This window comes from Fistularia commersonii, chromosome 12 (genome assembly GCF_037954325.1).
Source record: "Fistularia commersonii isolate RoL2024-O1a breed Wild chromosome 12, RoL_Fcom_v1.0, whole genome shotgun sequence".
Lineage (NCBI taxonomy): Eukaryota > Metazoa > Chordata > Actinopteri > Syngnathiformes > Fistulariidae > Fistularia > Fistularia commersonii.
In genome coordinates this window covers 14,899,267-14,911,828 of record NC_141295.1, presented here as the reverse complement: position 1 = coordinate 14,911,828, position 12,562 = coordinate 14,899,267, and the positions used below count along the sequence as shown (strand labels likewise).

The 12,562-nt window shown below is 39.9% G+C and overlaps 1 protein-coding gene across 6 annotated transcripts in view; it reads left to right on the top strand.

Annotated features, from left to right (window-relative positions):
- The window catches only part of fam13a (family with sequence similarity 13 member A), a 51,003-nt gene that overhangs the window by 22,635 nt on the left and 15,806 nt on the right, over positions 1-12,562 (top strand). For 5 of the 6 annotated variants that reach the window (XM_086157321.1, XM_086157324.1, XM_086157325.1 and 2 more), the window contains 4 exons: positions 2,044-2,085; positions 6,936-6,977; positions 7,083-7,292; positions 8,582-8,768. In XM_086157321.1, coding sequence (XP_086013447.1) covers positions 2,044-2,085; positions 6,936-6,977; positions 7,083-7,292; positions 8,582-8,768 — 481 coding nt within the window. The remainder of the gene's footprint in view (positions 1-2,043; positions 2,086-6,935; positions 6,978-7,082; positions 7,293-8,581; positions 8,769-12,562) is intronic. The other variant, XM_086157322.1, reaches the window with a different exon arrangement.

Here is a 12,562-nt window from a genome sequence, read left to right as displayed (position 1 = left end):
TGAAGGGATCAAGCCTTTCCTGAGTACCCCTGCAAAGCTGGTTGTTATACCCTCACTAAGGTAGTGGGTAAGCAGGATTTCCGCTTTTGCAATTAGTGGCGGTAGTGAGAGCACACATTATTTTAATACGCTTGCCAGACAGTGTAACACCATTTGAGAACAGCGGAGTGGAAGAGGAAAAACACTCGCTACCTGCTACTTAAAAGAATTCGGAAGTGTTCGTGTTGAACTTGTGTTTGAGCCCGGGGCACAAGTGCACGTTTGCTGCATTTATTTAATTTTAAAGCTAGGCGAACTCTAACCTATTTTGACTCCTGCGTGACTCGAAACCTAAATCCTTTGTTTTGAACCGAAGTGGAACCTGAACGGACAACATGCTTCCCCCACAGTTCCCCCTCCCCTCGACACACCTTCTCCTTACAATAAGCCAACACGAAGGCACCTCATGTTCCAAAACAAAACAAGGGTACCAAGCACTTGGTCAGCTTTCCACCTCCAAATATTTTTAGAACATCTGAGATTTGACGTGTTTACGACCGGCAGGCAGGCTTGATTGTTTTACTGCTAAACCGGGAATCGATAACCCCCTTGTTGGTGTTGATTTTCTGTTCACATTTCCAATTTAAAATGTTAAAGAAAAGCAGGAAGACACCTTTAGTGAGCTGCCCTATTTATTACCAGACGGTGACTAGTCCATCTGTCTTCAGCTAAGCTGTGTATTGTAGAAAACACAGACACAAGGTAAACCACATTTAAATAGATATGTTTATGATAAAATGTCACGCACAATGCTGTGACAGTCTACTGACATTTCTCCGTATTGTCACTCTACTAGAAATCCATGTGTATAACACAGGAAAAGGTAAATATTCCCAATTAAAAACCATATGACAGGGCCTGTGTTGATTTGTTGCATCATAATATCGAGAGCAGGTTTTTGCACATCTACTCATTTATTTATTTTTTTAAACAATCAAACAAAAAGGCAGCGTAAAGACACATATGAAAAATCAGTAGAACTAGCCTACCTTGCAGAAAAAAAAAAAAATTTCTGCAAAGTAGATTGGTTTTGTCATCGATCGGGAAAAATGAATGACTGAATGTGGGGAAAAGGTGCCGACAAAGGTGCCCAGTTACTGCAGTTTTCAACCCGAAAAGGTCTGATTTTTCCAGGTCTTAAAGCCGTGGTTGTAAATTCTTTGTGTTTGTGGTCTTGTAACCCTGGCAACTGTTCTTTTGGATTCAGGTGAACATATGAATGCAGTAACCACACTGCAATGGGTTTCCAGCTGTTGAACCTTTCATAGATTTATCTCCATAGACTTGTAGCACATTCAGTACTCGCATGTGAATCCTGACTGTTTAATTGTAGAATTTGAAATGTTCATTTAGTAATAACCATCATTTATGTAGTGTAATAAGACACCGTCCTTGTAGCCTCAGTGAAAGTAAAAGGTTCAATGAAAGAAGTAACCATACTGTGCATGTAAAAACAAGACCGCCTTGATTTATGACTTTTTTCTTAAATTTTCTCCAAGATCAAACAGTAGTTGCCAGTGTTTTTCCTCACACTCTAACTTCAGGGAAGAGAATACAGTATTCAGCTCCGCTTAGGAAAACAAAACTCAGTGGTTATGAAATTTCATTCTCTAAGTGCCAAGATATGCAAATGTTAAGCAATCTCAGCAGTCAGTGCCAACGCAAAGTTCCTCTTATCGTTGCATAATTTCATCATGTGTTTCAGTCCCATATCCAGTGGCAGCGGCAGCTGGCCTATATTCTACAGCAGTGCCTATTTCTCTTGTGGTTCATAATAATTACTGAGACAAGTTCCACAAAGGCAATGATCTGTAGCGCTGCACGGCTGTTATTTTGCAGACAAAAGCCAGCCGTATGGTCCTATTTTCAGCCTCAGTAACATGTAGCAGTCAAAAGGAGGGGGGCAGTGGTGGTTTGGGGGGCGGGGGAGGAATGTTTTTATGCCAAAGCAAATTATGGTAACTTTGTGCTTGCTAATTGTTTCCGTTTGCTCTCATGTTTCAGCTCCGAAAAAGAAGAGAGACCGATATCTCCTTTCTACATGAGGTAGGCCTCCGGTCCGACTGTTAAAAATCTGATGGAACTGATTCAGTGTGAGCGTTGTTTTGCACTGGAGGTGTGGGGGAAGTGGCGCTGCGCCGCCTCAGTGCATTATCATTGGAAACAATGGAACCCACCAGTGAGAGGGGAAAGTGGACGACATGCGTGCAACAGTTATTTTCCACCGCTGATTGGTAAATGTGGTGGACGCAGCCACCGCATGGGGTTAAGAAACGTCAGTTAACTAAAAGGCACACCTAATGAGTTTCTACTTACTGACTTTAGTGCTGTGTTTCAATCTCAGTGTGGATCTGAATTATAATTGACGATATAAAATGGCAAAACTAAGCATTCAACACCATCTGACCAAATCCTCAGTCATAGTGCTGTTGTCGGCAGACCACACAAATGTTATCATTAATTGAGCCACATGGAAACGTGATTGATTCTGATGAATTAATGCAAGTCGTTTCATTTAAAGACCATTTGAAATGTCTTCCTAGCCTCAGAACCAAATTGCAAAGGCCTTTCAGCTTATAGTGGTGAGCACTTCCATCCGTCTCACACCACAAAGGTCCCTGGTTGGATTCCTATTTTCCTTTCTACATGAAGTTTGCATGTTCCTCCTGTGTCCGTATGGGTGTCCAACAGGTGTCTATTTTCCTCCCACAGTCCAAAATCATGCAGTAGGAGACCCTAACGTGTGCCCAGACATGTGAATGATTGTTTTGCATAATCCAGCATTTCATCACTCTCTCTCTGTCCTTGAAAGAGCGAGAAAAAAATGGCAAGGATAAAAATTATTTTCAGATAACTGTCTGATTCAAAGGGCCACAGGAAAGGTTTACAGGTTAAAAGTAGATGAAGAAACCCACATAAATAATAACATTGTAGGTTTTTTTAATGCTTTGCAGTTGAAACAGATACTTTGTTTTATCTTTAAAAGGAGGATATTTCTCCAGGTTGTAATGTAGTATAACAACCGTAGCAGAAGGTTGAAGATCCCAACAAGTGCACTGGATCTATGGTTAAGCATAGAACAAATCAGGTATGCGATACATAAACATATCAAACTACTATAGAAAAGCAATCAGTAATCTCCGTGAGAGAGTAATGAAGATTTACGGCCGTCCTCTTCATTTCGTCATCCTTATTTGTGTCTGTAATGACCTCGGGGATGGCATTCTCAGATCATGCACACAAAAAGATCAATCACTGAGCTGAAAACAATCATGAGTGATTCGACATTTCTCAATGACTGAGCACAAAATGTGTCAGCAGCTGAAGAGTTCTCTTTTTTCCTCACGTATATCGGTGACTAATTCCGCGGTCTACATGTACTCTGTCACATACACACACACACACACACCCACGTAACATACAGAGCTGTGCTGGGTTCACCTTGCACTTCTTTATTTACAGACTCTCAAGTGGTGTTTAACTTGAGCTCCGTCAAATGGATGAAAGATCAACATCGTTTTCCTCTCCAGTGTTGACTAAAAAGTCTGGGTCGTGGCTAATATCTGACTGTGGTGTAATACTGGATTATCTTAACGTATGCCTCTGGGTACACAGTACACAGTCAGGGATTTAAATATTATAAACTCTGACTGCACCAGCTTTGGGTTTGTTTCCTTCTCGTTTTTGTTTTTTTTTTATCCCCTCCGCGAGAGTTGACTTTGACTTAAAAATATTCAGCACAGTCATATTATTTTTGACTTAATCTTGTTTGCAGACCAATTGTCCCAGGAAAAAAAGTCCCAAAAACTAGCAATTATTTTAAAAGCATACAGAAACTCCTGTGACCTCTGGATTCTTCACTTTTGCCTTTTTAAAATCAAAATCAGCAAAACATGCCAGACAATTGATACAGATGAGTAAAAAACATCATAAATGAATGAATAGATAAACAATATGTGGAAGTATGCATGTCTTTTGCATTAAGGCTGCAGAGCAGCAAGAAGGCCCTCTTGTTTTTTATTTACGCAAACATTTCTGTCTTCCCCAAAGCATGCCACGAGTTAACTGACGACTCTGAATTGCGTCTAGCCGCATTTGACAGAGTGATCGGTTGTGTCTCTTCATTTGGGCCCACGAATAATTGGCAACTTGACCAGTTTTAACCTTCCGTCTCGCCCACCGTCTTCTGGGATTTTGCTCCAGCCTGTGTGAGATAAGGAATATGGAAAATGAATGAACAGAAAGACATTTGTCCCAACATCTTTCTCACAGTAAACAAATTTCTGGTGTGGCCATAGGCTACAGATTATACAGTGGTTTCTTGCATGGAATTCTTTCCACATATGACATTGGAAAGGTCTTGCTCCTAAAATCAAGAATACCGCACTAGTTGAATTGAGCACCAGCTTCGTGATGAGACTTAGAAACTAACCCTCTCAGGAGGCTGCTCTCAAAAAATTCTAAAAAAAAAAATTAAAAAACATCTTCTGCATACCCAATCGCTCGGTGAAGACAAGTGAAAGAGGAACAGATCGTTATCTTTCTGTAACACATAAACGTCCACCGAAGTTCATATTTGCTCTCACAATATTTACCTTCGCAATGCAATGTAACCAAAGACTGATGTTCTTGAAAAACTCCCTTTTGTGTCCCCAGGTCATTGTCATCACAAGTTTGCCTCAGATCGTATTTATTAAATAGTGATAAAAGAAATGGAACAAGTTATTATTGTATATCTTGAGCCATCAAAGACATTATATGGAAATTAACTTGATCAACCACTTGGTTTTGGTTATTTACCATTACTGTATTGTTTTGGGCCTGTGTGAGTGTGTTTGACATTCTGTCAAAAATATTTGTGGTGTTTTTCTAATGCGCCCCCCCCACACACACACACACACACACATGTACACAGTGCCTTCAGGCCTAGTTTTCCTTTAGCTGCTCAGACTGTCACCTTTACATGCCAGGAAACAAACCTGTTTCATACCAGAGTGGTTGCACACCATTGCATTTAGCTGACACGAAGGTGGTGGAAAAGAGCTTTTTTCCGATGGCAATGTCATTTCCTTAAGCGACTAACTACATGCACCACCCAATGGAGCTATTTGGAACCATGATTACTCCCGTAAGATATTTTATTACCAGATATTTTACATTTGACACTTCTTACAACAGACATGCTCAGCTGTGAATTAAATCAACGGTCTAAATGTGGCACATGGGGAGACGTATTAGTGAGCTGATTTGTCATCACGAACCAACTTGTATAAAATGTTTATTCCAAAACAAAGTCACCGTATCTCAGGGTGTCACTGACCAAAAAAAAAAAAAAAAAAAACCAGAGGAGTTCATACTATAAAGTGGAATGACAAAACACAGGAATACTTTAAGGTAGAAATTACCAAAAAAAAAACTTCCAAACACACCCCAAACACCTAAAATCAAATTTATTGAGCCGGATATGTTGACATATGAGGGTCTTAATTGAATGTGTTTCATATGTGTGATAGATAGGACTTCTATGTAAATGAGAGGATGATTCAAGATTTAGAAAATATTTAACTATTTCACTTGTGAAATATGGATGGACCACATGAGGCTTAAAAAAAAAAAAAATCCCCCGGTGAAACGCCATAAACAATAAAAAGTGACTTGAAATCTATACTCAGTTTTATAAGGATCACAAGACCAAAATGTTTAATTATTCATTTCATCGCAGTATTAGTAGCTATTGCAACATACTTCAGAGCAGGGGAAGCTGTTAGCAGGGAGATGCCCTATAATTATTTCTTCCGGCATCTTAATTTTTCCCCCCTGCTCATGTACCGGCTGTATAATTGATCGCATTATGGAAAACGGTCCTCGAAAGGTGCGCGCATAAACCTCTGCTGTATTTCACGCTCTAAATCTTCCCTTTTGACATTTTAAGACCTTTTAGGTGTAAGGTTAAGTCAATACTAGTAAGCCATTAAACCATTTTCTGTTGCTCTAACCTGTTATATTAAGTGTCAGTTCTATTATTAGCGAACGGGCTGATGTTTTTCCAACTGTGCCCCGGAGACAATCCAAAATATTCAAGGCAACTTCAGCTCCTCTGTCTTCCTTTTTTCTTAATTTTCCCAGGTATCGGATAATAATTTGTGAGATATCCGGTGTGCACGATCATCTGCTCTTAGTCACTGTGTTTGCTTACAGTTTTGATAATGTCAAAATCATTATGGTCACCTTCGTAACGCCGCGCTCACTCCGTTATCTCACCCTCTTTATCGGTGCAGTGCGCAGGGCCTCTGCTAAGCTATGCTATGACTGTAAACACCGCTGTTTATGGAAGATTTTTGCGCGCGTCACCCTCATATACATTGATGGAGACGATATAACAAGTGTAAATTTCACCCTAACTTCAATGCCCCCCCCCCCCCTTTAACAGATCAACTTAATCAGCTTCTTTTTATTTCATTGTCGAATGAATGATTGAGACGGACATTATTAAGTCAGCAAAGATCTGAACTTGGCACACTCTGGAAGGCTGATTATTTATCTGTTAGTAGACTTTCATCACACATCAATCAATCCCAAGAGCCTAGATGTAAACTGGGCAACATCAAACTGACTTTCAAAGACCTTTACATTTCAGTCCTGTTTGAAGGAGTGAAATTCACTGTAGCATTCAGAAATTAGTTTAAAAACATATCTAACTGATGCCATGTATTACTGATATTTACATACCGAGGCAAATATTTACATTCTCTGTGCGTCGCTCAGCACTATGATCACCTTCGGCCGGGAACCACCAGAGGCTGGGATGGCGTGGTGGGACGGTCCAAAGCGTCACTCAGTGACCCGTTGTGACCACCTGTTTGTTACATTAACTCACTTTTTCACTTGTCTTTCAGTAACCACCTTTCCCCCGTCCTCAACCGACCAGATGTGGTAAAGTACGTATGCCTATGTCTTTTAAAATGTTAAAAAAAAAATTTAAAAACTGGGGATTAATCTGTTCACACGACAGTTATTTTAAATATCTCCCCTTTTCCATACAGTATCCTGGACAGGACAATACATTCAGCAGTGGAACAACACCTTTTCAACACCAACCCTTTTGGAGATCAAATTTCGGATGACTCTGAGCTGACCTCGTGTCAGACATCGCCAAGAGTGACACGAACTGCAAGACAGAGACGTCGACACTACAGAGATCAGCGGCGGGAGGAGGAAGAGGAGGAGGGCTTGAGACACAAAGAGAGAAGCAGGTAGTGGGTCTGATGTCAGCCTCGTGTTTAGGGCACCAACACCATTAATTTCAGATTTTGCCTCCAGGTTTTTATTGTTATTATTAGTGGTAATTATTATCAGTAGTAATCGTAATAATAATCTTCAAATAATACTAGCATATTATAGGATCACAATAATAATATTGCATTATTATTATTATTATTATTATTATTATTATTATTACTATTTATATTATTTTAATGTACATATTCTCAGATTTTATTTATATTTATTGTAATATATATTTGTGTCTTTTACAGAAGAAATCATCCAGGTCCTTGCTCGAAAAAAAACAGAAGTCCCACGTTCTTTTTTACCCACTGAACAATGTTATAAACCCTGTAACAGGGTGAACCCAACTTAATAAATTAGCTTAATAAATTTAGAGATATAAAGGCGTCATTCTAGCTGGTTGGTTTTCTAGAAAAATGTCGCAATGAGAGATTCAGCAAGCAATACCCAAAACAATCATTGTTGCTCAATGAAAATTAAAAGAGACTCAGCTGAAGTACAAGTAATCCCCTTGGGGGACGCTGACTTAAGACAAACAAGAAAGGTCACTATATCCCAGTAAGGGAAAGACAGATGTGAGGATGCTAATAGTATAAGCAAATGTTATGTTGAACTCAACCGCAAATTGTACAGAAGGTTTGCACGTGGAATTCAAATTTTGCATTGGCGTCTTAAAAAGGCAATTACATTTACAATGAATACACTTAAAACTAGATGGTGTGAAATACAGTTATCTGAATTTTAAACTGATGTAGTTCATAACATTTATTTTACAAATGATATTATATAAGATGCCATTTATTAACAAAGTGTTACCACTGGTAACCCTGTTTACATCTGGTGTTGTGGTAACACTAGGAGTATGTATGGTGTTCCTTCCTACACAGGAGCCTCTGAGGCATCCAGGCATCGTACAGTCATAACAATCGAAGCCGCTGCGGTAAGATGCTAATCCCTGTTGGTAGACACCTGGTGGAGTCTGAAAGATCCCTGACACGTGGATTACAGGTGTGCATTAATCCAAAGATGGGAAATGGCATGAAGGGCATGACTCCTGAGAGACAATAAATAGAATAAGCGCTCAAACTAAATGTTGCATCAGCTTGGCGAAAAGGTGCAGGAAAGTGAGAAGGGAGGATTAGTGCGGGATTTGCCATCCTAAAGTGTTTTGCTTAACATCAAGCTGCCCAAAAGTGTAAGAGGAACAAAGATGATAGGCTGATGTCTGGTTCCCTCACTCTGTTTTTGGGAACAGCAGCCTGTCCAGCGGAGCAGACACCAACAAGGAGAACATACCATCGAGCGGCGCAAGCAGCTTGAGCAGCTACAGCCGGGACTCCCTGGGAGGCCAGAGCGGCAACTCAGAGCGAACACCAACACCCAGGAAGTGGAAACACAACCCTACGCTGGCGCAGCTCGTGCTCCAGCAGGGCGCCCACACAGTGAGTCATCGTCTCTATAGGAGTTTGTTCGCGTGTTTTCTTCGTTGCTTAGTTATTGTTTCCTTTCATCCTGACGTTCTTCTTCAGTCCTTGGTTTCCAGTAGAAGCTTTGTGGAATTTCTTTTTCAACAACACGTGGGCTATTTTGACTTATGCACCATATTGCATTAGCCTTTCCTCAGATATTCTCCCCAAACGGGCTCACGATGCAGAAAGACCGTTGAAACATTCAGTGCAGCTCTTGTCTCCCCCACTTTGCACATAAATGTCAGCTGCAGTTAGAATGAATTGGTAAATGTATTCAGCAGTGAGAGTGGAGAGGATGGGAAGCGGCGTAGCTGCCTTGTGGTCTCCTGGACATTCTGGTCGCACGGCTGAGTAGCGGCAGCAGAAAGCATTCAAACACAGTAAAGTACTGATAAATTCATTTTCTGAAGCATCACAGTTTGGATTGTTAAATTACTGGGTTTATCAGCTTGTGTACCAAACTAGGTTCTGCCAGATATTATTGTCAGATATGTCAGATATTATTATGACATAATATCAGAACCCCATTGAGGGAAGAAAACAGAGAATCAAGTTATCAAGGCGCAGTATTTTGACGGAAAAAAAAAAAACCACAATCATCTTTGTGAAATGAATTAGGAGGTACAGCTTTATTCCTCTTTGTTGTCTTTTAAGCTGTTTTTTTTCCTGAAATGTGATGTTGACAGGTTAAATGAGGACGCACTTTCTTATTTGTGAAAACAAGATCCTCCGCAAACATAATGGACGCCCATCTCACATTTCCTACTCATGTATCCACAGATATTTACTCATAAACATTAAGATTTTATTCTGGTGAAATTTTGTCTTTATTTTTCTGAAAACGGCTCTAATATTATCATATGTTAAATATACATAATCAATTGAACAATGTAAGTACTAGACTATTTAAAACTAAGTGAGAAATAAAATTATATAAATATGTTTGTGTATTTATGTAGATACACACGCAGATATGCAAAATGTCCTTAAAAAAGGCTTATCTTTGAAAAGAAGGCTTATCTGTGTGATGCCTGGCAGTATACCGATAGGTGTTGGATGAAGAGGGAACAAGAAATCAACCCCAGACTTGCTAGTAAAGATTAAGAGATGTTTACAGTATTCCAGCACAGCGAGCGTATAAAAACAGTCAAAGTCACATCGAGGTAAAGGACTGAGGCCAGTCGTTCCTGCAACATGATCCAATCTAGGACTTCAGTGTCCGATAAACAATTTGGACTACAACTGAATTTTAGCTTGTAAATTAACATGTTCCAATCTAATGTCCAGATGGATGGCTAGCTGACGGTTGAAAATAGATTTCTTGGGTGTATACACTCGAGAAAGAATCCCGTCCGGCAACGCTCTTTGATTTCCCCTGGCATTGCCGTGCCAGTGTGTTGCATAACAGTACAGGAGCAACATAACACCTTGACCCCAGAATTGGACAAAGTCACAAGCTGAAAGTCTCTGCTGTTGCCGGGGAGACTGAATGCAAGCATTAGTTAAGTATTAATGTATTAAAGGAATCCTAGGAAAGTCATAAAACCGCACCTTCGTTGTATATTTTCAAGAACCTACAGTGCAATTCAGACCTTATGCATCCCATAATAATTGATAGTGAAATAGCAATTAGGGGACAAAAGGTGTTTTCAGCGAGGCGGTATTTTGTAATGTTCCATTTTAGGGAAAATTTAATGAGGTATGAAATACACATCCTCCATTTTTACACCCAATTATTATCAAAAGGGCATCCAGCACAGTAAAAGCAAAGCGTAGACACTCAGGAAATGACTGTTAATTGCAATAGCTCTGCTGAGTTACTGCCCACAACTGCTTGGCGCGCATTTAATATGTGCGATCTTCGTTAGGAGCTGGCAACAGCCGGTTTGGCGAAGCAAGTGTGACACGGAGTGGCAGAGAAACAAGTTTCAATGTTCCAGAGGGTCAGCATTTCTGGCAGTGTCAACCGTCTCCATCAGTGTGGGGCTTGTTATGTTTAAACCCCTCGAGGGTAATTAGAGGCTCGCAAAGACTTCGGTGTAGCATCTCTGGAGCTAATTAATGCAGTAAACAATAATACAGGACTTTGGCTGAGATATTTCCCACTAATTAAATCATCCTTTTGTGTTATACCATTAAGTCATCGAGAATTATATTTTTCATACAACGAAACGCTCGTTTGATTCCGTGGGTTTACTGTGTGAAGGTTAAGGCCGAATTGATTAGCCAGATTTTTTTTATTATTTTTTTATTTTATTTTATTGATAGAAATAAATTTTATTTTAATAAAATAATCATTTTAATAATTTTATTTTATTGACTTCCACTTTCATAATATTTGAACAATTTATATGAATTTATCGAAAAGGGACAACCATTCATCTGGCTAATGCCTTTCTAAAGGGAATATTTGAATATTTATACCCCGGTCAACTTGACCAATGGGAAAATCTTGATATGTATTTAACTCTATTTCCATAAAAAATCTTTTCGATGACAATTCGCGCACACTATTACCGTATTTTTTGGACTATAAGTCGCAGTTTTTTTCATAGTTTGGCCGGGGGTGCGACTTATATCCTGGAGCGACTTATGTGTGAAATTATTGTGCTCTCTTGCTCTGATGTGTGTCTGTCTGTGTCTGCGTGTGTGTCTTTATATCAGCAATCCTCACACACGCGCGCACACACACACACACACACATACGCTAACCAATCAAAATGCAGCGGGGGCGGGTCGTGGCAGAAGTGCGTTGTGAAAAAAAGAAAAAAGATGCTACCTGCTACTTCTGTACCTATGATTACTTATAATGATCTTATAAAATGAACTTATAAAAACAACTGAGAAGGGTTGAACAAAAATGGCACCGAAAAGATAATCATGTTCTGCAGGTTACAGGCCAAAAGCAGTGAAATATGCAGCTGAAAACTGCAAACGAGCAGCAGAAAGAAAATTTGAAGTTAGTGAGAAACCTGTGAGGGACTGGTGAAAAGCGGAAGATACTCTTACTGAAATGAAGAAAACTAAAAAAGGCTAATTGCGGGCTAAAAGCTAGCTGGCCACGGCTAGAGGAACGAGTTCACACATTGGTGCTTGAACAACGTGCTGCCGGGAGAGGCTTGTCAACAGTACAGTTGCGTCTTCACACCCATGTAGTTGCCAAGGAGATGAATATAAATGACTTTGCGGGAGGACCTTCCTGGTGTTACTGCATCATACAGCGCAATCGCCTCTATCAGGGCAAGGACGCCATCCTGTCGGGATCCAGAACGGCTGGAATAATTGGAACTGCGACTGACGATGAGTCTGACGTAAGCCACGTACTGGTAGAAGAGGAAACGGCGTGTTTTCTACCTTTGGAGTTGGTGGAGTTGTTCAGAAGTGACCCCAAAGAAGAATATTTTGTTGGATTTAGTGATTAAGAGTGACACAGATTGTTTGGTTGTAGCATGTGCTATATGCTATAGTTATTTGAATGACTCGTACCGTAATATGTTAAGTTAACAGAGCCTACAAGGCACATTCTCAGTTTGTTGTTTATGCGTCATATAGGCTATACTTATTCAGCCTGTTGTTCTCTATTCTATTGTTATTTTAAATTGCCTTTCAAGATGAAATGTCTATTCTGGTGTTGGATTTTATGAAATAAATTTCCCCCAAAAATGGGACTTATACCCCAGTGCAACTTGTATATGTTTTTTTTCGTTCTTTACTATGCATTTTTGTCCAGTGAGACTTATACTCCGGAGCGACGTATAATCCGAAAA